This window comes from Mirounga angustirostris, unplaced genomic scaffold (genome assembly GCF_029215605.1).
Source record: "Mirounga angustirostris isolate CCGP_5_RB_7025 unplaced genomic scaffold, mMirAng1.0.hap1 SCAF_14, whole genome shotgun sequence".
NCBI lineage: Eukaryota > Metazoa > Chordata > Mammalia > Carnivora > Phocidae > Mirounga > Mirounga angustirostris.
The window spans coordinates 65,543,182-65,570,426 of NW_026991722.1; the positions used below are offsets into that span (position 1 = coordinate 65,543,182).

The window sequence follows — 27,245 nt, forward strand, 5'->3', positions numbered from 1 at the left end:
CCCACCCAAGCTTCTGGTCCTTGGGGCCAGACACAATGTGGACGGCTCCTCTTGCTCCATTCCTCCATCTTGTTTGGCTGGACACCTGGAGTGGCTGTGTAATTGATTCCAGGCTTCCCCTGCTGGCCCCTCAGGGCATCCTCCACGAAGTGGTGGTCACTTTATCTGAATATGTCCCACCCCAGCCCTGATCCTGTAATACTTTGTTTCTCACTGCTGTCAGGACACAGAACAAAACTCAATGGTTACCACAGCCGACTCCACTTAACTCTGAAGGGTGGCCTTGCCCTGCCACCAAGCCTTACCTATCACAGCTGCAATTGTGCTAGACTGAACCACGTGAAATTGTCAGCAGTGGGCCGTTTTTGATCTGCTGCCTTGTGCAGCCGGACACACGGACGCTTTGATGCTTTCATTAATGTCAGCTCCACTCCCAGCTGTAAGCTCCGCAGGGCAAGGCTATCTAGTTTCGCTCACCACCCCACAGCTGCGCCTGTTGTAGGCACAAAGTGCAGAGTTAAGGAAGGAATGGAGAAGTTTGCCTCCCTTCCAGCTCACTGATGCCCTAGCCAAACCAAACACCACCTGGGCCCTGGAATGCTGCCAAGCCTGGGGAAACTTTGCCCATGCCACTTCCCCACCCAGTGTTGTCATTCTGCCCATCTCCACAGCCGCAGGAACAGCTGTGGACCCGGAAATAGGGTATCTGTTCCTAGGATCCCTCTTTTTTTTTTTTAAGATTTATTTATTTATTTATTTGACAGAGAGCACAAGTAGGCAGAGTGGCAGGCAGAGGGAGAGGGAGAAGCAGGCTCCCCGCAAGGAGCCCGATGTGGGACTCGATCCCAGGACCCTGGGATCATGACCCGAGTCGAAGGCAGTTGCTTAACCAACTGAGCCACCCAGGCGCCCCCCTAGGATCCCTCTTATCTACTCAACTACACTGCGTTTTCCAGGTGGGGAAACTGAGGCACGGATAGCTCTGGCCTCCTACCGGCCTCAGACCTCATTTCACTCCTCCTCCACTGGACTGAGTGTCCAGCTGTGAGGCTGGGAAAACCACCGCTTGAGCCAGGGCCTCGGTTGCTATTTCTGTCCGTGAGAAGTTCTGCCCGGTACCTCCACTTGGGAAACAGCCTGGAGGAGAAACGGGTCGTGGTTCCTTTAAAGGGCCCGAAGGGGCGCGCCCCGGCCTTTTGTTTGGGCGGCGGCGGCGGCGCGCGCGTCAGCGTCAACGCCCCGCGCATGCGCGCTGACAGCGGCCTGGTCGTCGTTTGCGGCGGCGGCTGAGGACCCCGGCGGCGGCACGAGCACCGGATCGGCCCGCCCGTCGCCTCCCGGCCTCGGCTCTCCTCAGCTCGGCACGCCGCGGCTCCTCCTCAGTCCTCTCGATCCCTCGCAGCCCGGCCCCGGCCGCCCGCCTCCGCCGCCGCAATGATGATGATGGCGCTGAGCAAGACCTTCGGGCAGAAGCCCGTCAAGTTCCAGCTGGAGGACGACGGCGAGTTCTACATGATCGGCTCTGAGGTAGCCCGCGGCGCGTCCTCGCCCTCCGGCTCCCGCCCCGCGGGAGCCTCGGGGCGGGTCTGTGCGCCGGGAACGCGCGTCTCCATTCATCGCCGCGGGCGGGCGCGCGCGCGGGGTTGTAGGAAGGGGCGGGGCGGGGCCTGTCTGGCTCCGCCCCGCGCACCTCCGTGTTCAGGGCTTGCTTACTCTGTTTGCTGCCAGGGCTTAGGGCAGCGCGATGCGCCGCTGGTTCCGCCCTGAGTTGGTACAACTCCAGGCAGCCGCCGAGAAACAAGATGTTTCGGTTAGCCCCTGGAGCGCCTGGGGGAGAGATTTTGAAAGCTTCCCATGCATCCCTCTTCTGTTGCTACATCTGGGATCCTGAAATCGCAGGTTGGAAACAGGGGCTTACTGACGTCTCATCCCTCACTGTGTTGGTTATTTTTATTTACCAGTGAGGAAATAAGGAGGAGGATGCTTGCTTTTGCGTAGATAAGGCCCCAGTCCCTGAGCTAGATCAATCAGCAGTTCAGAAGAAATTGACACTTGGACTATCCTGAACTTACTCTGAATTTTGAGGGAGAGATTCTAAATATTTTCAATTCTTTATTTTATTTTTTTTTAAAGATTTTATTTATTTATTTGACAGAGAGAGACACAGCGAGAGAGGGAACACAAGCAGGGGGAGTGGGAGAGGGAGAAGCAGGCTTCCCGCAGAGCAGGGAGCCCGATGTGGGACTCCATCCCAGGACCCTGGGATCATGACCTGAGCTGAAGGCAGTCGCTTAACCAGCTGAGTCACCCAGGCGCCCAATATTTTCAATTCTTAACCAGAAGTGACAGCATTTTTTTTGAATCAGCTGGACAGCTGACTTTAGGAAAACCCTACAGTTGGTCTTTCTGTGGGAGTTTATACTAAAAACTAAGCTTTTTTCTAGATTGCCTCAAACTAGCCCTTTTTGATCCAAAAGTAATCCCAAGCTAGTGTATATTCCTTTTTTTTTTTTTTAAATTGGGGATATGCAGTTCAGATGTGCAAATACCCAAGCTGTAGAGTCTTTCCTGGGTAATGAGATAAGTGCCAATCCTGGAGAGCTAAAGCAGTTACAAGATGCCCAGGGTTGTTTCTCCTTGTAGCAGTGTTCAGTATCATATGCCAACATTTCATTCCCGTTTTTAAAATAATGGGGGATTTTTTCCTTTGCGATTGAGTATAGCATGAATGAATGGAGCCTCATGATGGTCACACTGAGGCTTTCAGGATACCCTGTGATTCCTGGCTTGTTACAATTGTATCAGGTTAGGAGACGAGTATGTCAGTAGCATCAGGAGTTTATTGTCCATTTTTCAGCAACTTTTATAAAACAAAAAGGGCAGGATTTATAAATCAGTTTTTCACATTATCACATCAGTGCTGTTCTTCAGACATAGCAGGGAGGCGGAGTCCATGCCTGTCCGTGTGCCACAGCTCAGTGACCTGTAGGAAGCGCCTAAATGCAGGATACAGGGCATTTGAGGAGTTTCCTTTGATATTGGGCACATTATTTAAAGAAGCCCTTATCTGATCTAATGGACAGGAAAAGCACTCAGTTTGGCCTTGACTGTGAGTGGATGCTACTTGAAAAGCAAGCTTTCAGTTAATAGGTGGAGTATATTGAGAGATGGGAAGAAGAAGGCCTGGTTCCAGCCCTGCTCTGCCTCCTCACTTTTCTCATGTATATGAGAGATGCTTAGACTCGATGGTCTCTAAGATCTTCCCCATAACACCTCTTAGTTTCTGGAAGGCTAATTGTAGGCTTCTTTTTCAACCCTGTTGAGTGAGAATCGTCCTGAGACCCAGTCTTTAGAAACCTAGATGGGCGAGGGGAGTGGCATCTGCTCTCTTGGGCCGGGCTGAACAGTTGTCAGATCTCTGGAGGTCTGCAAAGGATTCAAGATCAGGAGGCTGACTATTGATAACCAGTAACTCCTGTCACAGCATTGGGTAGATGGCCTCTGGGCCCCTTCCCCTTGGAAAACAGACACCATATTCAGAGAGGTTGGGTCAGCCATAGCAACAGCCCCAGGGCTGCCCTTCCTCGTCTGTGGAGCGACTCTGGGGAGGCATCTGCAGTTGCAGCAAACGTGTGTGTCCCTGTTCTCCTGCCATCTGCCGACAGCTGTGTTCACCAAGCCAGAGTCACAGAGCTGAGAGCACCCTAAGAAATCCCCAGGTTCACACCTTCGTTTTTTTTTTTTTAAGATTTGTTTACTGGGCGCCTGGGTGGCTCAGTTGGTTAAGCGACTGCCTTCGGCTCAGGTCATGATCCTGGAGTCCCAGGATCGAGTCCCGCATCGGGCTCCCTGCTGGGCAGGGAGTCTGCTTCTCCCTCTGACCCTCCCCCGTCTCATGCTCTCTCTCTCTATCTCATTCTCTCTCTCAAATAAATAAATAAAATCTTTAAAAAAAAAAAAGATTTGTTTACTTATTTTAGAGAGAGAGCACGAGCAGAGTGGAAGGTGCGGAGGGAGAGGAAGAGAGAATCTCAAGCAGACCCCCTGCTCAGCATAGAGCCGGACTCGGGACTCGATCTCACAACTCTGAGATTCTGACCTGAGCCGAAACCAGGAGTTGGACGCTTAACCGACTGCGCCACCCAGGCGCCCCAACTGTCATATTATGTTTGGGACACTTGGCGTCAAGAGAGGGTGAAGTCCAGTTTAGGGGAAAGCCAGGAAGGCAAGTCCCGGTCTCCCAAGTTCCAAAGGGGTCTTGGGAAGGATCTAGGTGTCCTGGAGCCCTACAGGACCTGCGAGGTAATGGTGGGGGGCATTGTTGTCAATTTCTTTCCAAAAACCTAGTGGAAACTATCCATTTGCCCTTGGATGATAATGGTACTCAAGCCAAACAATGCAGAGGGGTCTTTGCCTTCTGTGTGGAGAATGAGCAACTCGCTGTGGCCACTCTTCTGTCAGGCTGTTCAGCAGCCCTGGTTGTCGATCATAAAAATCTTTGATTCATGAAAAAGGGAGAAACCCATTCTAATTTAACAAATAATATCGTGCTGGGTAGGTAAATGGGAAGAATAACAGAAATGGTCTCCATGGGGCAAAGTTCAGAGTTGCTGCATGTTTGACGGATGAGTGAGGAGACCCAGAAAAGGGCTGTGCTTCGTGGCCCCAGGTGGAGCTACACATGGCACTCGGTCTACTGACTGTCCCCTTCCAGGGGACCCAAGTGGTCACTGTCTGTGAAATAATCGAGTTTTGTTTTTTTTTTTAAAGATGTTATTTATTTATTTGACAGAGAGAGGGAACACAAGCAGGGGGAGTGGGAGAGGGGGAAGCAGGCCTCCTGCTGAGCAGGGAGCCCGATGTGGGGCTCCATCCCAGGACCCTGGGATCATGACCTGAGCCGAAGGCAGACACTTAATGACTGAGCCACCCAGGTGCCCCAGTAATCGAGTTTCTTGACAAAAACTTGGAGACTAGATTTCTTTTCATTAAGGAAGTCATACTTTGAGTATCCGGTACAGACAAACTGAAGTAGTTGTTTGGGGCAGCAATGATTTATATAGCAATATGCTGATTGCCAGTAAGTGCTTTTTAAACTCTTTGGAAAATTCCTTTGGTGTTCCTGGTTTGAGTTTTGTTACTAAACAAAGCCAACAGGGGCTATGGGGAAAATTATTCTGCATCTGTCTAAAATTAAAAGACCTTTTTGGTGTTTATTACATCATGAAAATATCAAAGTCTATTCTTAAGATAAAAGAAAGTCAAAGAGGCCTTACATTTCTGGAAAGGGCCTGGGATCCTTAGTCTAAAATCAAAATCACCACGAGCTTCTCAGTGAGCTCTGGGGGCCTGCCTCAGAAGCGTCTGGTCAGGCCTTTCAGAACTTGGTCCTGTCATCAGGATGCAGATGTTATGGCCCCTGCCTAGAGGGGCAGATGTGGGCCAGATGTGCACTATTGTTGAACCCTCGATGTCAGCAGAATGTGTTTTTATGGCTGCAGAAAGCCTGGTGCCCAGAGGCTAACTCGTGTTCTGCTCGTCACTCAGTCGGGCAGAGCCTCTGCACCACGACCCTCTCTTTCTGCGTCGAGACATGACCCTCATAATGAGCCTTCTTGCTTTACTCATAGGTGGGAAACTACCTCCGTATGTTCCGAGGTTCTCTGTACAAGAGATACCCCTCGCTCTGGAGGCGACTAGCCACTGTGGAAGAGAGGAAGAAAATAGTTGCATCGTCACATGGTAAAAAAACAAAACCTAACACTAAGGGTGCGTCTTCACGAGGGTTTGTAAACCTGTTTCAAAACCACTCGCTTATGTCATGAAGATAAAACGTTTTCACTCCAGAGTGTCTTCACTGCAGCCGTGACCTTAGTGTGGCAGGGAGCATCCGAGGGGCAGGGTTGCCCCGGAGCTTGCCGCGCAGCTCAGGCGAGAAAGCGGCTCCAGGGAGCCGGTGGTCCCTTGTCAGGTATTTTCAGCAGGGCCAGCGGGGTGTGAGGGTGGCGGGGCCGTGAGGGCGGTGGGGCCGGGACACGAGTGGGTGCTGTGAAGACATGTTGGTCTCAAAACGTTTTAGGAATGCTGTGATGCTCTGCCATCTGCCGTGGGCTTGTCGCCATAGTCACCCTCCATGCAGCCCGAGCGGCGGGTGGTGGCCCCAGCTCCCACTCCCCTCTGGGGCTTTCACCGCTTCGCTTCCCAGAGCACATCCATCCCATAGCACCTCATTCTGACGACCAGCGTGCTAGTGCTCATGTGCATGTCCCTGCTTGGTGTGACTGAGGTGTGCCTGGGGCTTGCTGGCTGAACTGCCCAACACTCGAGAGCTGAGTGGGCTTTGGCAGTGGCAGCTCTGCGCAGGGCCAGAAGATGCTCTGCAGACGCTTCGAGGGCTCCGACGGGAGCGTCTCCCCTTACCTTTCGGGTTGGATGCGGCGTGGCGTTTGGCAGGTGGCAAAACTGCTTCCGCTTGGCAGTGGCGCCTTATAGAGAGCTGCCCAGGCCTGGGTGAAGACTCTGCCTGAACCTGTGCATGCGTGTGTGTGTGTGTGTGTGTGTGTGTGTGTGTGTGTGTGTGGACGCGCGTGCACGCACGTCCGCCTGTCCTGTTTGGTTGTGTCTGTAGGTACTGCTGTGGTCTTGTCCACTGTGGGCAAAGTAGTGGTTCTTTTAATGCAGGAGCCGGAGCTTCTTTTTTTATGTGCTGCTATAACATTGCCACTCACTTGCTTTAAAAAGTCTCCTTTTTTGTCCTCCCTCTGCCCCCCCGTCCCCCCGAGTGGAGCACCAGTCACTAACGCAGTGAGTTCCTAGCTTTGCTTTCACCCCCGCAAGCCTCAAGTGAAGTCTCAGTGGCTCTTCTGCCCTGTGCTTTGGAGACACGTTCCCCATAACCGACTTGTTTCTCCAGGAGAAGCCAGGCTGGATGCGCAGACAGGTAGCAGCTCTTGACCAAGGTTCCCTAGAAGAGCTATGGGTCGAGCTGCCTAGAACCTGTCCTGCTTCCCAGACGGCGGGCGTTGACTGGCACAGGGCCGGAAATTGACGTTTGGTGTGAAGCAGCTCTTTCTAACTCTCTGGGCTCTTGTTTTAAAAGAAAAGTATTTTTCATCTTTCATTCCATCTCTCCACTTTGCTTCGTGTCGTGGATTGCCATGGTGTCAGACCTCTTCCCACTGGTGGTATTACTCTGGAGCCTCCTTCCCACCCCCCCCGAGGACCTGTTGGCTGTGCCGTGCCGTGGCTGCTGCCGCCCCGGGCGCTGCCTCTGTGCCCCGAGCCGATGCTCCTGGCACAAATGAGCGTGAGTCAGTCCTCTGGGAGTGCTTCCTCAGTAGGACCCCGAAAGCACTCCGTCCAGATTGCCCTTTTGGAAGAGGCCAGCATTTAGCAGTAGTAAGGTTGACACCTGCTTGTCCCTCCTCGTGCATGTGAGGACCTCGATGTGCTGCATCCACCGGCTGCCGCTCCTCGCTGCCCCGCCAGCAGGGTGACCGCAGCGGCATCTCTGCTTGCAGATCACGGATACACGACCCTGGCCACCAGCGTGACGCTGTTAAAAGCCTCAGAGGTGGAAGAGATTCTGGACGGCAATGACGAGAAGTACAAGGCGGTGTCCATCAGCACGGAGCCGCCCACCTACCTCAGGTAGTACACCCCCGGCTGGGGCATGCTCTCGGGAGACAGCCACAGGTATTTTTCTCATACTCTAGAACTGATTGCGATTCGGTGGAACTGAAATACTTTCAAAGGTGTATTTATTTGAGAATGAGAGAGAGTGCGCGCACAAGTGTGTGCGTGCACATGCAGGGCGTGGGGTGGGGCAGAGCGAGAAGGAGAGAGTCTTTTTTAAGCAGACTTCCCTCTGAGCTTGGAGCCGGATGCCGGGCTCAATCTCAGGACCTGAGATCATGACCTGAGCCAAAACCAGGAGTCAGAAGCTTGACTGACTGCTCCACCAAGCACCCCTGAACCAAAATACTTTTAAACACTTCACCCACTATGCTTAAAAATTGTCTTAGCCAGGTTTCCAAGTTTTTTCTGTATCTTTGGAATTTCTAAGAAACATAAGCCCAGTCTTGGGTTCTGGAAAGTCATTAGGAATGCTTTGAAAGTGGGACTAATCTGTTCGAAAAATGAGTGGCCCAGATAAGTTCACAGAAGAAACGAACAGTAGCTTTTAAGATTTATTTATTCTTTTATTTTAGAGGGACAGAGCATGCATGTGCAAGCCTTGTGGGAGGCGGGAGAGGGAGGGAGAGAATCTCAAGCATACTCTGTGCTGAGCGCAGGGGGGCTCAACCCCATGACCCCGAGATCATGACCCGAGTGGAAACCAAGAGTTGGATGCTCAACCGACTGAGCCACCCAGGAGCCTGTGAATGATAGATTTTTTTCTTTTAAGATTTTATTTATTTATTTGACAGAGAGATGGCGAGAGCAGGAACACAAGCAGGGGGAGTGGGAGAGGGAGAAGCAGGCTTCCCGCCGAGCAGGGAGCCCGATGCGGGGCTCGATCCTAGGACCCTGGGATCGTGACCTGAGCCGAAGGCAGACGCTTAACGACTGAGCCACCCAGGCGCCTCGAATGATAGATTTTAATATAGAAGCTTAGAACCTTTGAAAGAGTATTTACAATAATAATTAGGTAAGTAATTGGAGGGTGGTTACATTATAGAGTCTGTTCATTCAGATTTATTTTTTAATTTTTTTATCTTTTCATTTTCATAGGTAGTTTTATTTGGTTTTTACACATTCACATTTATAAGAGAAACCTGGATACCCCGGTAGCTAAATAGGTAAAGAGTGGGCCCCCCTGGAAGCACATGGAGTAAACAAATAGAGGAGACGATGTTTGGCCTTGTGTAATGTTAAGAATTCAAAGTAAAAGAAAATAAATGACCAGCGACATAAAGAATTGGGGAAGGTAGGATAGAGCTGGCACACTCAGGCACCCTGCAGAGGCTTTGTACAAGGCCATGGTGATGACACCAACCTGTTTTTGTTCTCTGGCCCATTAATGTCACCCCTGGGAATGTGTCTCAGACAAATAATTTAAAAGGCCGCCACCACCAGCGGAAATCATTATATGCACCAAGAGGCACTTGGTAGCATCATGAGTAATGACGGACAGTATGGAGCCACTTGAGCATCCAGCCTTAGGGAGAGGCTTGAGTGAGAGAACGTGCAGCCAGCTGAGTAGACTAGGGTGTGACAGACTAGGCTATAGACCAGGAGAGACGATATCCTGGAACCAGATAGTCTGGAACATAGGTAACTGTTTAGGTCATAGTTAAATAGACTCTGCGGCAACCAGAAACATGGTTCACGTGAGTGAGCTGTGCAGGATACCTCCGTTACCCTCTCAACTCTCAAGAACACATGCATTTAGATGCACAAAACCCTGGGGACACTGAGGGTTGGGGGAAGGAGGCTTATTGTTTTGAGTGATGTGGTTATGGAAAAATCATTTCTTTCCAGATTGTCTTTCAACTTTACTATTGGGTCGTTTTTGTAATCCTCCCCCCACCCCCACCTAAAGGTGACACACACCCCACCTGGCCAGTGTTAGAGATGTGTGCTCTGCAGATTCCTCTTTCCCCGAGGGATGTGGTAAGAACATAAGGACGGCTAGACTTTCCCAGGGAAGTGGCAGAAGGAAATCATGTACATATGGCTGGGGCTTTCAAGTCTGCACATGTCAGCCAGGAACCTTTTATGGGGCAGTAAACACTTCTTGAAGATCGTGTCATATGAGGAACAGCTGAGGGAATAGAGTATTGTAGTTACCCCAGGGCCCAAAACCACTGGGAGGCAGGCACCTGAGTGGCCTCATCGGTTAAGTGGCCAACTCTTGGTCTCAGCTCAGGGCTAGATCTCAGGGTCGAGAGTTCCAGCCCCGCATTGGGCCCCTTGCTGGACATGGCCTACTTAAAAAAAAATAAATAAAACTGCCGGGAGGGTTGGGGGTAGAGGTTGAGTGAAGCTGCTTTCCTCGGGCCCTGTGCTCAGGAAGTGCCTTCCCACTGCCCAGTCAGCTCCACAGGAGGACTGGCAGCCCCCTCCTTGTCACACAGTCAACGCTGCCCTTACATTGCTCAGACTCACCAGGGAAGGTGGCCCTGAGGATGATAAAGTGATAACACAGGGCATAGTGGGAACCCGAGCACTTGTCTTACAAACCAGGCCAGCTCTGGAGCCTCGGTTTAAAATAGCCTTTTGGTATTTTCCTGGTAGTAAGAGGAACCTGTAATTTGCAGAGAAGAGTGAGCCCTTTTATGGTATGCTACTTGAATTACTTTGAGCCTCACTTTCTAGAAAGTTTTCACTAACACAGGTTCTCATCAGCCCTACTGGTCTGGAAACCTGGAAGCCAGAAGCATTGCCTTGTCCATCTCAAGCTGGCCTGTGTACCTAAAAGAATAGTCTGATCGTGTCTCTCCCTTCTTCAAACTCCTTGGGGACTCCTAGCTGCCTGCCGAGTGCAGTCAGTTCTCATGGAGCATGCCAGCCCCTGGGATCGGGACCCTCTCCTTGTCCCGCCTCTCCAGCCCCAGCCAAGCCCACAACCTATCCAAGCTTCCTCTCTCCTGCCACCTGTGCGCTTCCGGAAATGCCCTACCCCCCACTCCCAGTGAGCCCCAACTCAGTGCATAAGGCTCCACTCCAGGGTCTGCTCCCCTGGGAAGCCTCCTCCTCATGTACATTCCCTGCAGAGGGGATAATGCTTCCATGGAGTCATGCCTAGCACATACCATGTTATACTGCGACTTGTGTGCTGGGCTGGGCACTGTTCTGCTGTGTCTGGAGCCCCTCTGCACCCTTCCCCTAGCATGGGTGACTGAATGGGTGCCAGTGGGAGCCTCAGGAGTAGACACGTGCAGAATCCGGGGTGCTTAGGGGTCCCCATAGGGTCCTGGAGCCTGGCAGGGGTGCAGTGGGTGTCCACTGACCATGACTTGGAGGCTGATGGTCAGTAGTGGGTTCCTAGACTGAGCAGGGGCATTTCTCGTGTCTCCCCAGGGAACAGAAAGCCAAGAGGAACAGCCAGTGGGTGCCCACCCTGCCCAACAGCTCCCACCATCTGGACGCGGTGCCCTGCTCCACAACCATCAACAGGAACCGCATGGGCCGGGACAAGAAGAGAACCTTCCCTCTGTGGTGAGCATGCCTCACCCCCCCCCCCCCCCCATGGATTCCACCTCAGTTTTAGCTTCCCTCTGCCTTGACCTTGTGTTCCCTAAAACACTATGCTGCCTTCTTGAAACTGTCCCCTCGGCTTCTGGGACAGCCAGTCTCCGGCTTACTCCAGCCCCGGGCTCTGCCTGCTTTAGTCTCGCTGCTCTCTCCTGTGTCCCCAGCGCCTCCAGTGGGTGCTCCTGAAGGTGCAGCCCTTGGATCTTGTGGTTTGAGATGCCATCCCCCTGCCATCCCTACTGTTAGTTCCCTGTGGCTGCTGGAGCACATCACCACAAGCTGGGTGGCTTAAAACAACACAAATCTATTTCTTACGGTTCTGGGGGCAAGAGTTTCAGTGCAGCAAAATCAAGGTGTTGGCTGGACCTCACTCCCTCTGGAGGCTCTCGGGGGGAAGCTGTTCCTGCCTCTTCTGGCCTCTGGTTGCTGCCAGCATTCCTGGGCTTGTGGCTGCATCACCAGTTTGTCTCAGTGGGTCACAGGGCCTCCTCCTCTGTGTATGTGAAATTGCCCTGTCTTCTCTTAAAAGGACGCTTGTGATATGATTCAGGGTTACCTGCAGAATCTTCTCTTAAGATCCTTAGTTACATTTGCAAAGTCCCCTCCCCCGCCTTTTGCCATATAATGGTCACAGGTTTTAGGGATTAGCACTGGATATCTTTTGGGAGGCATTTTTTCAAGTTTCCACTTTCATCTCTGCAGCCCAGCCTCACCCCTACATGCTGTCCTTGGGTGTCCGTCACACACTGCTTGCAGACTTGTCCAACCCAGGACACAGTAATCCCATCCTTCCTGCACTCAGGCTGAAACCCCAGAACTTCCTCCTTCTCATGCCACAGAGCTAGTCTCAGCAGATTTCTTCCTTCTCAGCGTGCCAAATGTTTGGAATTGGACCGCCCTTGGCCAGCCCCCACTCAAGTGTGGGCCCCCTTGCCCAGGGCAGATGGCACCACTCCTGTCGCAGGTCTTCCAGATACCCTGTCACGTGTCCGCCAGGGAGTCCTCATAGCGCCACCGCTCTCTGGCTTCTTCTCTTGCCACCCTCACTCACCCTCAGGCCCATGAGCCTCCACGCTGCTTTGAGAGCCACCCAGAAGCTTCTGCCCTTGGAGTTCCCTCTGCCGAGAGCTCACTCCTTGCCACCGTCTGCATGGCCAAACCCCTTCTCCCTCTTCCTTCCCGTCACTATTTGAATGTCCCTTTCCCAGAGCTGCTTCCGCCTCTTTAGAATGGCCACTCTTTTCCCTTTCCCTGTCCATGCTTTCCAGAGCATGGTGTCTGGCATACAGTGTGTTTTCCTCATTTATTTGTCTGTCATCTGTGCCCCTCCTGAGAGCAGGTCTCAGCCCTCTGTATTCCACAGACACCCTTAGGGTCCCCTTACCCTCCAGCATTCCCCCATCCGCCTCACCACCCCAACTTGTTCCCTCTTTGTCTGCCTACAATACAGATATGACCTGCCTTGCTCTGGTTCTCCTGGGGCTCCCTCAGGGTAGAAGCTGGATTCCGTAGCCTGAGGTGGAGAAGCATGGGTACCTGGGTACCTGGACACCCTGTAGCTTCTCTGTGTCTTCCACGCTGCTCCCCCCACTCCTCCCAATCTGCACCCCGCCTTCGGTGTTCTTGCTCTCGCTCCCTCAATAACTCCTCACCGCTCCTGCCCCTTGGCTTTTGCTCAAGTATTTCCTCTTCTGGAAATACCCTTCCTTTCCTACAGTTTTCTGTGAAAGTTAGGCCTGCTTTGGGGCTTAAATCTCCTTTCCTTTGGGATACGTCAAGGTCATCTCCCGCTGCCCAAGGCTGCAACTCCCTCTCCCTTCCCTGTGTGCCCTTGAAGTGTGGAGCTCTGCCCCTGTGGCCGCAGGACCCCTGCTGGCTCGTCTCTGCTGGCTCAGCCCTTAGTTGACAAGTCGCCATAAGAAGTGGGCTTTTCCCCTCTGGCCAGGTTCGCAGTGACCAGCAGTGCAGAGAGGGAGGCCCTGAGCGTGGAGACCCCCACCACCCCTTGCTGACTTTGCTGCCACTTCACTTCCAGCTTTGATGACCACGACCCAGCTGTGATCCATGAGAACGCATCCCAGCCTGAGGTGCTTGTCCCCATCCGGCTGGACATGGAGATCGACGGGCAGAAGCTTCGAGATGCCTTTACTTGGAACATGAATGGTACGTGGGCGGTTGGGCCGTGCGAACAGTCCTTTTTCTTGACTACTGCTCGTTGGGATCTTGGACTCTGAACACGACATTCAGAGCCTCATGGCATAGATGGGGAGGGTGTGGACTCTGGGTTCAAATCCTACTTCTGCCCCCTTTTCCTGTGGGTTGGGCACATGAGCTTCAGGTTCCTTCCTCTCCCAGTGAGCTTGGGTGGGTCAGGGGCCAGTCATGATGCAGGCTGTCTGTCCACAGAGCTCGATGATGACCTTGATGCTGCTTAGACCAGTTTGGCCGCATGGCCCTCCACACACCTCCCATCAGCCCTGTGCACCCCTCTGGTCTTTCATGATGCTGTGTGTGTATGTGCTCATACCTCTCTCGGCCCCTCGAGGTCTGCCCTCTGTCTGTTCTTCCTCCTCCCATCCTCGCTCCATAAGTCCCGGGTCAGGTGCCTGCTCTTGCCTGGCTCCCAAAATCTGAGCATGACTCCGTGCAAAAAAGCAAGCGAAAGCATAGGAGATGTTCGCCAGAGCGTTTCGTCCTTATCCCATGCAGGAAGGAGGATTGCACCTGTGCTTATTTTTTCTTTATTGTTTTCCTGAATCTTTCAGATTTTTTGCAACAAACACATTATTTATATTCAGACCAAAACCAAACAACAACAATGAAAAACCCCAGTGAGTATCATTTTTAAATGAAGAAAAGTTGAGAATCCCCGGAATCTCACCGTCCCTACTAATAGTTTCCCTGCCAGTCACTTGCACGTGCAAACATATTTAACAGAGTTGTAGTTATAGTGCAAGTATAATTTTATTTTTCTTTGCTTAGAAGTATCTTCCTGGTTTCTTTGGGCTTCATAATTGGCGCACAATTTTCTGATGAGTTGTAGCGCCTCTGTTTGCTAAAACTCCTTCTGCTATTAGACGTTTCCAGGGCAGAGAACATAATCGCTAACAACTTTTTTCTCCCAGAGGGCATTTCCTCATGGAGGAACGTGTGTAGTTGTTGATACGTGGTTGCCTGGAACTTTCTGGAGGCATTAGCCTGCTTCCTTTGGTCGTGTCCTGGCACTTGATGTGCCAGGCCTGAGTCCAAGGGCCTCTGCCCAACTCTGGGAACAAGGCCTGAGACCCGGGTGCCTGTCCTCCAGGGCCCATGGGTTAGCTGGCGAGAGAGGATGTGGCCAAGGGGAGATGTGGTGAGGGGTTCCAGGACGTTGTAATGAGTGTAGACAGGGCAGACGTGGTGCTCTGGTGATACTCCAACATGGGGACAGGACAGCTGATGAGCGCCAGCCGGTGGCCTGTGCTGCACATTTCTGTTACACCATTCTCTGCTCATCTCAGCTGGTGTTTGTTAGAGTTAATTGTTAATTCATCTTTCTCCCCATTTCAATCCCTTCAGGTCAGGGAACATGTTTTTTATCACTGCTTTTATTACAACATTTAGCATAGAAACTGGCCATAGGCCATGGCATAGGAACTTAGCTGTTCAGTTGACTCCCTACATGTATTATCATGTTACGTTTCTTTCGATAACATGTAGAAAGCTCAGACTATTTATACTCCCACCTTAGTCCAGAAGGGATAAGGCATCTTACATGAGAATGCTTGGTAGGAAAGAATAAAGCAAATGCAAAAGATGTCGTGAGGAAAAATTGGATGAAGCGGAAAATGAAATGAGAAGATACAAAATGAAGCCAGTACTCTGGGTCATACTCACAGTTCAGTAGGCGTACGTTGCGAGGGCAGGGCATGACGCTTGGCCCTTTAGAACCAGGCAGAGAGCGACAGGATGATCGGTTCTGCGGTTCCCAGTGTGGTCAAGATGAGCATCCACTCATGGCTCAGAAGCCACAAAATCACACATAGTACTTGAATCCAAGAGAACCTTTCCCTCTGGCCCTCAGGAGGACACAGTATAATTCAGTGAAGACCTATATCTGTCTGGGAACCCTGCCATGAGTTTCTCCAGGCTGTTCCTCAAAGGAGTTCTCCAGTAGCATACCATATACCCCACGAAGTATAATTTGGTACAAATCCTTGGAGAACCAAAATAATTTTGTTCTGTGAACTCTTCCTCAGCCCACAGTGGTATTTAGCATATCTAAGAGCTGTAATTCTTAACTGGTGGTTAGGAAGCTGTGCCCCTGGCATAAGAGTTAAAATTGCATGTTCAAAAAAAAAAAAAAAAAATTGCATGTTCAAAATCGCTGGTGTTTTTCATGGTCATATCTAATTTACTTTGAAATTTCAAGTAATCATAAAGGTGGGTGTGAGACATTTTATCACAAAGGGACTAAAAATGTTGAGCTGTATGAATGAACTACATGTCCTTCAGAACCAGGACGTTCTTCATAACCAGGATTTGTCTCCGACAGACTTTGGGAAGGTATCTGTTAACAACGAGCTCAAGGTTATCTTCTCTTAGAAGGACATGAAAGAGCGCTTATCTGTGAGTTGCTGGTGAAGTATGACATTATCTGTCTCAATAGCCAGCCTCCTTGGGGTATGTTGAAATCCTCCAGAAAGGATGAGCTGCTGAACAAGAACACATGGATGCTAGTATGGCCCCACCAGGGGATGAGGGGATCCCAAGGCAGGGCCCTGAGCTGCCTCAGGAGAAGGTGTGGAATCTGCTCCTGCACCCAGGCCAGGGGTGACCCGGGCCCTGCAGGTTAACTTTGCCAGGCATGGCTACAGGAAGCAGGTTCTAGAGATTTGTGTCCATGTGTTCACTTTGGATGCCTAAAATCCCCAAATGACAGATTCAGGAAGCTGAGTGGATCCCAGCAATATAAACCCAAGGAAATCCATGCCAAGACTCATCTTAGTTGAACTTCTGAAAACTAAACACAAAGAAAAGATCTTGAGAGCCAAGAAAAAGAACACCTGACTTAGAGGGAAAGACCTGGGATGACAGCAGATTTCTTATCCAAAACCACGGAGGCTGGAGGAAATGGCACATGGTTTTTCGAGCCCTGGAAGAAAAGGACTGCCAATCTTGAATCTTACACCCAGTAAAAATATCCTTCAGGAATGAAGGGGAAATCCTCAGATGAAGGAATACTATCGCCTTTAGATCTAACCTAAAAAAAGGGAGATGATAGGGCGCCTGGGTGGCTCATTCGGTTAAGTGTTTGCCTTCGGCTCAGGTCATGATCCCAGAGTCCTGGGATCGAGCCCTGCATCAGGCTCCCTGCTCAGTGGGGAGTCTGCTTCTCCCTCTGCCCCTCTCCCTGCTCGTGCTCTCACTTGCTCCCTCCCTCTCAAATAAAATCTTAAAAAAAAAAAAAGGGGGGAGATGATAAAAGAAACTGGAACATCAGGAAGGAAGAAAGAATATGATAAGCAAACATACGGGTAAATATAATCTTACTTTCTCCTCTTGAAATTTCTAAATTATTTTTAGTAGTTGAAGCAAATGTGGTAATGCTATCTGATATGGTTCTAAATGTATGTAGAAGGAATATTTTAAGATACTTATAAATGAGGAAATGTAAAGGGACATGATGAGAGGTACAGTTTCTATACTTTACTTGAACTGGTAAAAATGAAGAAACCAGTAGACTGGTAAGTTATGTGTATATGATGTTACATAGAGAAGGGCACTTAAAAATTCTACACAAAGAGGGGCACCTGGGTGGCTCAGTTGGTTAAGCGACTGCCTTTGGCTCAGGTCATGATCCTGGAGTCCCGGGATCGGGTCCCGCATCGGGCTCCCTGCTCGGCAGGGAGTCTGCTCCTCCCTCTGACCCCCCCCCCCCCCGTCATGTGCTCTCTCTCTCTCTCATTCTCTCTCTCTCAAATAAATAAATAAAATCTTAAAAAAAAAAAAAAAATTCTACACAAAGAGATATACTCAGAAATACTATAGATAAATTGAAATGGAGTCCTAAAAAATGTTCAAGTAACCCACAGGAAGGTAAGAAAAGAAAACAGGAAAAACAAAAACAAAGTGGCAGATATAAGACTTAATATGTCAGTAATTACCAGTTAAAAAAAGCAAGAGATTCTCAGAGTGCATTTTTTTTTTTTAGTATTTTATTTATTTATTTGACAGAGAGAGACACAGTGAGAGAGGGATCACAAGCTGGGGGAGTGGAAGAGGGAGAAGCAGGCCTCCCGCGGAGCAAGGAGCCCAATGTGGGGCTTGATCCCAAGACCCTGGGATCATGACCTGAGCTGAAGGCAGATGCTTAACGACTGAGCCACCCAGGCGCCCCCAGAGTGCATGGTTTTTAACACTTCATTTTTTTTTTTTAAGATTTTATTTGTTTATTTGACAGAGAGAGAGCACAAGCAGGGGGAGCAGCAGGCAGAGGGAGAAGCAGGCTCGGGAGCCTGATGCGGGGCTCAATCCCAGGACCCCGGGATCATGACCTGAGCTGAAGGCAGCCGCTTAACCGACTGAGCCACCCAGGCGCCCCTTAACACTTCATTTTTTAAAGTAACCTCTACACCTGACATGGGGCTCAGCCTCACAACCCCGAGATCAAGAGTTGCATGCTCTAAGAACTGAGCCTGCCAGGCAGCCCTGGCAGAGTGCATTTTTTAAATGACCCAATGATATATTATCTACAAGAAACTTCTTTCAAATATAATGATTAGGTAGGTTGGATGTAAAGTCATAGGAAAAGATAGGTCATGCAGGCATTGATCAGAAGAAAGCAGAAACGGTAGCATTAGTATCAGATAAAGCAGACTTAAGAGCAAAGCAAATTACCACAGGTAGAGAGATTAAATACAGTAGTACCCCCTTGTCCACAGGGAGTATGTTCCAAGGCCCCCAGTGGATGCATGAAACTGCAGGTAATGCCAAGTCCTATATATACTATGTTTTTTCTTAAGCATTCCTACTTATGGTAAAGTTTAGCTTATAAACTAGGTACAGTAAGAGATTAACAACAATAACAGGACAATTATAATACTGTAATAAAAGTATGAATGTGGTCTCTCTCAAAATATCTTAGTGTACTGTATTCACCCTTGTTCTTGTGATGATAGAAGATGATAAAATGCCTACGTGATGAGATGAAGTGAGGTGTAGGATTAGCCTACTGTGATCTTTTTTTTTTTTTTTTAAAGATTTTATTTATTTATTTGACAGGGAGAGACAGTGAGAGAGGGAACACAAGCAGGGGGAGTGGGAGAGGGAGAAGCAGGCTCCACGCAGAGCAGGGAGCCCGATGCGGGACTTGATCCCAGGACCCTGGGATCATGACCTGAGCCGAAGGCAGTCGCTTAACCGACTGAGCCACCCAGGCGCCCAGCCTACTGTGATCTTCTGATGATGATTCTGATGATGAAGGAGGATCATCTGCTTCCAGACCAAAGTTGGCTACAGATAACAGGCTGTGGAAAGCAAACCACAGATAAGGGTTGGGGGGACTACTTTAATGATAAAAGGGTCAGTCCACCAAAAAGACATAGCAATCCTAAGTATGTATGCACCAAACAGCAGAGCTGGGAAAGATGTGAAGCAAAAACTGATAGAACTGAAAGGAGAAACGGACAAATCCACAATTGTACTGGAGACTTTGACACCTCTCTATCTCAACAACTGAGAATAACTAGACAGAAAATGAGCAAAATGATATAAACCCAACAACACCATCAACCAACAGTATCTGGCATTTATAGAACACTGCGTCTATCACAGCAAAAAAACATATTTTCTTTACTTCATATGGGACGTATACCATACAAACCATGTCATGGGGTCATAAAACAAACGTCAACAAATTTAAAAGAATTGAAATTTTAAATTATGTGTTCTTCAACCAGAATGGACGCAAATGCTTGTTAGCTAAATAACGCATTTCTAACTAATTCATGGTTCAAAGAGGAAATCTAAAGGGAAGTAAATGTATACATGGACCTGAATGAAAATATCACCTACCAGAATTTGTAGGATATAGCTAAAGTAGTACTGACAGGGTAATTTGTAGTATCAGTGTTTACAGTAGAAAAGTTTGAAATCTATAAGCTCCCACTTCAAGAATTGAGAAAAAGAAAAGCAAAATGAAACCAAAGTGAGCAGAAAGCAAAGCATAAGAGAGCAGAAATCAATGAAATTAAAAACAGAAAAACGGGAGAAAATGAATGAAGTACACATGATAATTTGAAAAGCTCAGTAAAGCTGACAGACCTAGCAGGACTGACAACAAAAGATGAAAACAAAAATTATCAAATTCAGGAAAGAAATGGGCTATCATTACAGGCCCTGTGGATATCAAAAGGGAGTACCACAAAAGCTCTCCACACATAAATTTGACAATTTAGATAAAATGGAGCAATTTCTTGTAAAACATATACTATCACAGTTCACTCAGTATCAAATAGATAATTTGAGTTGCCCTATCACTATTAAGAAGTATGATTCATAATTTAAAAACCTCCCCAAAAGGAAACTTCCAGGCACAGATGTGGCTCTGGAGAATTTTACCAAACATTTAAAGAAAAATTAACATCAATTCTCTGCAGTCTTTTCCAGAAAATAGAAGAGGGAACACTTCCCAATGAATTTTATTTTTTTCCCCCAATGCATTTTATAAAGCTCGTATTACCTTGATATCAAAACTAAAGACAGTACAGGAAAAGTAAACTATAGACCAGTATTCTTAATGATTATAGACATAAATTCCCCCCCCCCCCCTTTTTTTAAGTAGGTTTCATGCTCAGTATGGAGCCCAGCGCAGGGCTTGAACTCACAACTCCAAGATCAGGAACTGAGCTGAGATCAAGAGTCAGACACTTAACCGACTGAGCCACCCAGGCACCAGGACACATAAATCCTTAACAAAACATTAGCAAACAGAATTCAGCAATATATAAAAAGAATTATACACCATGACTCAAGTAGGGTTTGTTATTCCGGGGATGCAAATCTAGTTAGTTAAATATTTGAAAATTGATCAACACAATCCACCATATTAACAGACTAAAGAAGAAAAACCAGGATCAATTTGATGCAGAAAAAAAAAATTGACAAAATACTAATTCTTGATTAAAAACTTTAAGAAAGATGGGAATAGTGGGAAACTACTTCAATTTAATAAAGAGTATCTACAAAATATCCTATAGCTAACATATTTAATGGTGAGAGACTAGATGCTTTCTGCCTATGATCAGGGACAAAGCAAAGATGTTTGCTCTCATCACTCTTGTTCCTAGCCAGTGCAGTCGGGCAAGAAAATTAAATAAAAAACATACAGATCAGAAAGAAAGAAATTAAACTATCCCTGTTTGGGGGCGCCTGGGTGGCTCAGTCAGTTAGGTGGTTGACTCTTGATTTTGGCTTGGGTCATGATCTTGGGGTCCTGGGATTGAGCCCCATGTTGGGCTCTGCACTCACCGGGGATTCTGCTTCAGGATTCTCTTTCTAACCCTGCCCCTGCCTCTGCTCACACACTCTCTCTCTCTTGCTCTCTAAAATAAATCTTAAAAAATAAATAAGTAAACTGTCCCTATTTGTAGATGACATGATTGCCTACATAGAAAATCCCAAGAGATCTACAAAAAATCCTGCTAACACTAGTGATTGAGTTCATCACAGGATACAAGATAAACATGCAAAAATCAATTGTATTTCTTTTTTTTTTTTTTTTAAAGATTTTATTTATTTGAGAGAGAGAGAATTAGAGAGAACACATGAGAGGGGATAGGGTCAGAGGACAAAGCAGACTCCCTGCCGAGCAGGGAGCCCGATGCGGGACTCGATCCCGGGACTCCAGGATCATGACCTGAGCCGAAGGCAGTCGCTTAACCAACTGAGCCACCCAGGCGCCCCAATCAATTGTATTTCTTGTACTATTGGTGAACACATGGACACTCAAAAATACATTACCATTTATATTCACTCAATAAGAAAAGGAATACTTCAGGGGCACCTGGGCAGTGCATTTGGTTGAGCAACCAATTCTTGGTTTTGGCTCAGGTCATGATCTCAGGGTCGTGGCATTGGGCTCCACGTTTAGTGCAGAGTCTGCTTGGGATTCTCTCTCCCTCCGCCCCTGCCCCCCACCCCGTGCACACACGAATTCTCTGTCTCTAAAAATAAATAAATCTTTTAAAAAAGAAAAGCAATACTTTGGTGTAAATCTAACAGACACGTATAGGACTTGTATGCCAAAAACTACAAAACACCAATAAAATTAATTAAAAAGATCTAAAGAAATGGACAGGCATACCATTTTTATGGATTAGAATACTCAAGATGTTAGTTCCCCTAAATTGATATGCAAGTTGAATGCAATTCCTGTGAGAATTTCAGCAAAACTTTTGTGCATAATTATCTAAAATTTATATGGAAAGGCAAAGGAACTAGAATAATCAAAGCAATTTTGAAAAAAAAAAAAGAATAAAGTAGGAGAATCAGTTTCCCCAGTCTCAAGTGTTAATATATAGCAACAGTAATCAAGCCTGCATATTAATCTACAATTATCTCAAACTAAAAAGTTTAATAATGTTCTGTTCATTGTACTCATGGGGTGCTTCATAGGGCACTTCAGCTCCATGCTACAATCTCCGAAATTAACTATGCTTGCTTGCTCTATGAGTTACTGATCATAGACTGGCTGAGTGTTCTGGGTCTGTCCTGATGGTATTGTTAGGATGGCTGGTCTCTAGCCCTTCTGGGCTAGTGAGGAAATAGTGGGGTAAGTTGTTAAGCAGATCTGGTTCTTGATGATGGAATCATGCCATGTACCAATAAGGGGATTCATCCTTGACTTTCTTCTTGTCTGTGGCTCATCCCAGAAGTGGTGCGTGGCTGTTAAATTTGGGTTACAACAACAGGGCAGAACAGAGAGAAAACATTTGACCACATGGGACCTTGCTATAATCTGGCCAGTTGCAGATGGCCCCTGCAAGTTCATACCTGGTATGGCTATATTTCCAGGATCCAGGGTCTATTTACACCTGCATATTTGTCACCTTGTTATGTGTATGTGCTGCCCAGAGAGTCAGAAACTGAGGGAAGGTCCATAAAAAGCCACAAGCAGCCTAATATCTCAGGGATTTCTCTACTGGGGAGGAAGTTGGTGAATGATTGTGTGCCAATGGGACACTAACCTCAAAGTGACTTACCTGGAAGGAGACTGTGCTATTTTGCTCGGGCTTCCATATCGAAGTACCAGACTGGGTGGCTTAAACAACAATTTATTTCTTCTCAGTTCTGGACTCTAGAAGTCCCAGATCAAGGGATCAAAGGATTGTGTGTGTGGAATGAGGGCCAGAAGGGGGTGATGCTCGTCCTGTGCTTCCTCCCCCAGCCCCATGTCTGGGAGGGTCACCCTCAGTTATCATTCTTTGTTGGGGATGTCTAGCAGAGGAGGAAGGGGATGGGGAGGCTAGGGCCAAACATGGTAAAGTTAGGTCCTGTAATCAGCTGGCAATTCCTGATTTCAGAGAAGCTGATGACCCCTGAGATGTTTTCAGAAATCCTCTGTGATGACCTGGATTTGAACCCACTGACATTTGTCCCAGCCATCGCCTCTGCCATCAGACAGCAGATAGAGTCCTATCCCACGGACAGCATCCTGGAGGACCAGTCAGACCAGCGTGTCATCATTAAGGTGGGCAGCTCTTCACCGTGCTCCGGGGTCTTCCTTGTCCTGGGTGGGTCATAGGGTGCTGAGAGTACATTGAGGCCTTGGACCCCTGTGGTTTTGGGTCCATGCTGTGGGATTGGACTTCTGGAAGGCTGTCTTAAAGGTAGTATGTGGCTGTTTACCCCAGGAAGGGTTGTGGGCTTTCTGATTTCTCTGAGTAAGAGTTGTATTCTGGATGTATTCAGGGCACCACCAGGTGTTGAACAGAGCCTGGGTGGTACAGAGGAGATGAAGCCACATGCCAGGCAGAGCAGGGAAGCCCACAGTGAGATGAATAGCAGTGCGACACTCTTCCTGTGGACTAGCTGGGTCAACCACACTTCCCAGTGTCTAGTAACCCACCTCAGTTCTGGAGGAAGTTGCTGCCTTACCCGTTGTGTTACAGGTAAAGAGGTTGCCACATGGAGAGGTTACACATCACCTGCCCCATACTGTCCAGCTGATAAGTGGTAGTGCTAAGATTTGGGCCTTAGGCCTGCCTGCTGCAGAGCCTGCTTGGTGTGAGGTGTTATCTCATTGTGGCTTTGGTTTGCATTTCCGTTAATTAGTGACATTGAATATCTATCATGTGCCTACTGGTCAGTTGTAGACCTTTGGAGAAATGTGTGTTCAAGTTCTTTGCCTTTTTTAAATCAGATATTTTGTTCTTTTGTTGTTGAGTTTAACAAGTTCTTTATATATTGTGGATATCAATACCTTATCAGATATGTGATTTGCAAATATTTTGTTCCATTCTGTAGGTTGTGTTTTTACTCTTTTTTGATAGTGTCCTTTGATGCTTAAAAGTTTTTATTTTATGAAGTACAATTTGTCTTTTCATTTGTTCCCTGTGCCCTTGGTCTCATATCTAAGAAATCACTGCTAAATCCAATGTCATGAAGCTTTTTTCTGTTTTCTTTTAATAACTTTATAGTTTCAGCTCTTATATTTGGGTCTTTCATCCGTTTTGAGTTAATTTTTGTAAATGGTGTTAGGTAAGGGTCCAACTTCATTCTTATGGATGTGGCTAGCCTCTTTCCCCAGCATCGTCTGTGGGAATGATTGTCCTTCCCACATTGAGTGGTCTTGACACCCTTGTCAAAAATCATTTGCCTGTATATTTGAGAGTTTATTTCTGGGATTTTGTTGGTCTATATGTTTGATTTTTTTTTTTTTTAAGATTTTATTTATTTATTTGACAGAGAGACACAGCGAGAGAGGGAACACAAGCAGGGGGAGTGGGAGAGGGAGAAGCAGGCTTCCCACTGAGCAGGGAGCCCGATGCGGGGCTCGATCCCAGGACCCTGGGATCATGACCTGAGCCGAAGGCAGATGCTCAACGACTGAGCCACCCAGGCGCCCCTATATGTTTGATTTATGTCAGTACCACACAGTTTTGATTACTGTAGTTTCTGAAATTAGAATGTGTGAGTCTTCCAACCTTGGTCTTCTTTTTCAAGATTGTTTTGATTCTTCAGGGTACTTTAGATTCAGTTTAAGTTTAAGATGGGTTTTTACTCTATTTCTGCAAAAAACATTGTTCAAATTTTGATAGGGATTACAATGAATTGTAAATTGATTTGGATAGTCTTGACATCTTAGTAATACTCAGCCTTCCAATCCATGAACATGGGATGTCTTTCCATTTATTTATCCTTTCTTTAATTTCTTTGAGCAGTGTTTTGTAATTTTTGTTATACAAGTCTTTCACCTCTTTGGTTAAGTTTAATTCATAAGTATTTTATTCTTTTTGATGCTGTTCTGAATAAAATTGTTCTCGTAATTTTTTTTTCACATTGTTTATTGGTTGGTGTATAGAAATGCAGCTGATTAGTTGTGTGTTGACTTTGTATCTTGTTGCTTTGCTGAATTTATTAGTTCTAACAGTTTTTTGTGTGTGTAATCTTTAGGGTTTTCTACATATAAGATCATATCATTTGTAAATAGAGGTAACTTTACTTCTTCCTTTCCAATTTGGATCCCTTTTATTTCTTTTTCTTACCTAATTTCTCTGGCTAGAAATTCCAGTACTGTGTTGACTAGAAGTGGTTAGTTCCTGATCTTAAAGGAAATGCTTTCTGGTTTTTACCATTGAGTATGATGTTCATTGTAGGTTTTTCATATATGGATTTTATTATGTTGAAGTAGTTTTTTTGTTTTTGTAGTTTGTTGAGTGTTTTTATCATGAAAGTTTGTTAAATTTTGTCAAATGCTTTTTCTACATTGGTTGAGGTGGTCATGTGGTTTTTCAGTCTGTTAATATGGTGTGTTACATTGGTCAGTTTTTGTATTGAACTATCTTTGCATTGCTAGAATAAATCCCACTTGGTGATGGTATATAATTCTTTTAATATGCCACTAAATTCAGTTTGCTAGTATTTTGTTTAAGATTTTTACATCAAGTGTATAAGGAATATTGGTCTGTAGTTTTCCTTTCTTGTAGTATCTGGCTTTGATATCTGGACAACGAGTTATGAAGTATATTCTCTCAAATTTTTTGGCAGAATTTGAAAAGGATTGGTGCTAATTCTTTCAGTGTTTGGTAGAATTCGCCAGTGAAGCCATTGGGACCCAGGGCTTTTCTTTGTGGGGAAGTTTTTGTTTACTCATTCAGTCTTCTTACTAGTTAATTTCTTTTTCTTTTTCTTTTCTTTCCTTTTCTCTTTTTCTTTCCTCTCCTCTCTTCTTTTCCCTTCCATTCCCTTCCCTTCCCTTTCCTTTTTCCTTTTTCCTTTCCTTTCCTTTCCCCTTTCTTTTTCCCTTAACATTTTTCCTTTCCTTTCTTACGTGGAGCTTGAACTCGTGACCTGAGATAAAAAAAATTGTATGTTCTGGGATGCCTGGGTTGCTAAGTCGGTTAAGTGTCTGCCTTCAGCTCAGGTCATGATCCCAGGGTCCTGGGATCAAGTTCCGCATTGGGCTCCTTGCTTGGTGGGGAACCTGCTTCTCCCTCTGCCTGCTTCTCCCCCTGCTTGTGCTCGCTCACTCTCTCTCTGACAAATAAATAAATAAAATACTTAAAAAAAAAAAAAGACACCTGGGTGGCTCAGTCGTTAAGCATCTGCCTTCGGCTCAGGTCATGATCCCAAGGTCCTGGGATGGAGCCCCACATCGGGCTCCCTGCTCAGCGGGAAGCCTGCTTCTCCCTCTCCCACTCCCCCTGCTTGTGTTCCTGCTCTCTCTCTCTGTAAAATAAATAAATAAACTCTTAAAAAAAAAAAAAAAAAGAATTGCATGTTCTACTGACTGAGCCAGCCAGATGCCCCACTGGTTAATTTTTTTGAGAGAAATACGAATCTTTTTCTTAACCCATTTTAGTTTCATATTATGGCCAACCAGCAGCAAAAGGGCCTGACTGAGAAAGAAGAGGAACTTCACAGAGAAATGGGAGCCTCACCTGCATTCTTCATGCCTAGTCTCTCAGCTCTAAAGGATGGCCCTGAGGACTCTGCTCTGTGCCAACTCTTTGTCCTGTAACTGTAGTGGGAAAGTGGTCTCATGGAGTTAGCCACACCCACCAGCATGCTGCCAGATGGATGGGGTTGGCCACGATCAGGGTCCTCATGAGTCTGACCAGCTGGCTTCCTGATATTTTTCTCAGAATTTTTTTTTGTTTTAAATCCTGATGGAGCTTGTGGGCAGCCGTACAGAAAGTTGTCAGGCAGTTGCAAATCTGCCAGGAGTTGCCACCATCCCTCCTGACCAGAGGCTTTCTTGGCTACTGGACAGCTTTGGGGCCCCTTCAGGCCCTCCATCCCACCTGTCATCCCCACCCCCAGGTTGGGTCTCCTGCCCGGCTCTGACGCAAGGGCTCGCTGGCACCAGGGTCGGACACAGCTGGCCCAGAGAAGTTTTGCTGCTATAGGACAGTGCTGTGTCTCTCAGGTCAGAGCCCTCATGGGCATGGTGGCCTAGGGGACAGTGCCCATCTTGTAGGTGAGGAAACTGAAGGTAACACCCCAGGTTTGGGTCACAGGGACTCAAGGAGAGCTGGGTACTTCTGTGAGGGTATTCTTTATTGTCTGGCTCCTGGGACATGGTGGAGGGCCAGGAGCTTGGCCGCAGCGGCACCTGAGGAGTGTCTCTCTTCACGAAGGGGTGCCTTAGTGTGGAGTGGCCATTTACAGATGTTCTTGTGGACTCTGGGACTACAGCCCAGGCCTGGCTGCCTTTACCAGGGCACCTGGAGCAAATTGGCTCTGCTCAGTCTCAGGGGGCTGGGGGGCTCAGTGTTTCTTACACGTCAAGCCATGAGGCTCTGCGGGGCTGACCGGGCCCATTCTGTGCAGGTGTATGTGGT

The 27,245-nt window shown here is 47.6% G+C and overlaps 1 protein-coding gene across 2 annotated transcripts in view; it reads left to right on the forward strand.

Moving 5' to 3' along the window:
• The first annotated feature begins 1,249 nt into the window (after positions 1-1,249).
• SMARCB1 (SWI/SNF related, matrix associated, actin dependent regulator of chromatin, subfamily b, member 1) overlaps positions 1,250-27,245 on the forward strand; it is a 36,505-nt gene continuing 10,509 nt past the window's right edge. Inside the window, exons 1-6 of one of the 2 annotated variants that reach the window (XM_045887204.3) lie at positions 1,250-1,527; positions 5,631-5,769; positions 7,521-7,650; positions 11,026-11,163; positions 13,235-13,362; positions 22,764-22,930. In XM_045887204.3, coding sequence (XP_045743160.1) covers positions 1,435-1,527; positions 5,631-5,769; positions 7,521-7,650; positions 11,026-11,163; positions 13,235-13,362; positions 22,764-22,930 — 795 coding nt within the window. In that variant the 5' untranslated portion in view covers positions 1,250-1,434. The remainder of the gene's footprint in view (positions 1,528-5,630; positions 5,770-7,520; positions 7,651-11,025; positions 11,164-13,234; positions 13,363-22,763; positions 22,931-27,245) is intronic. The other variant, XM_045887205.3, reaches the window with a different exon arrangement.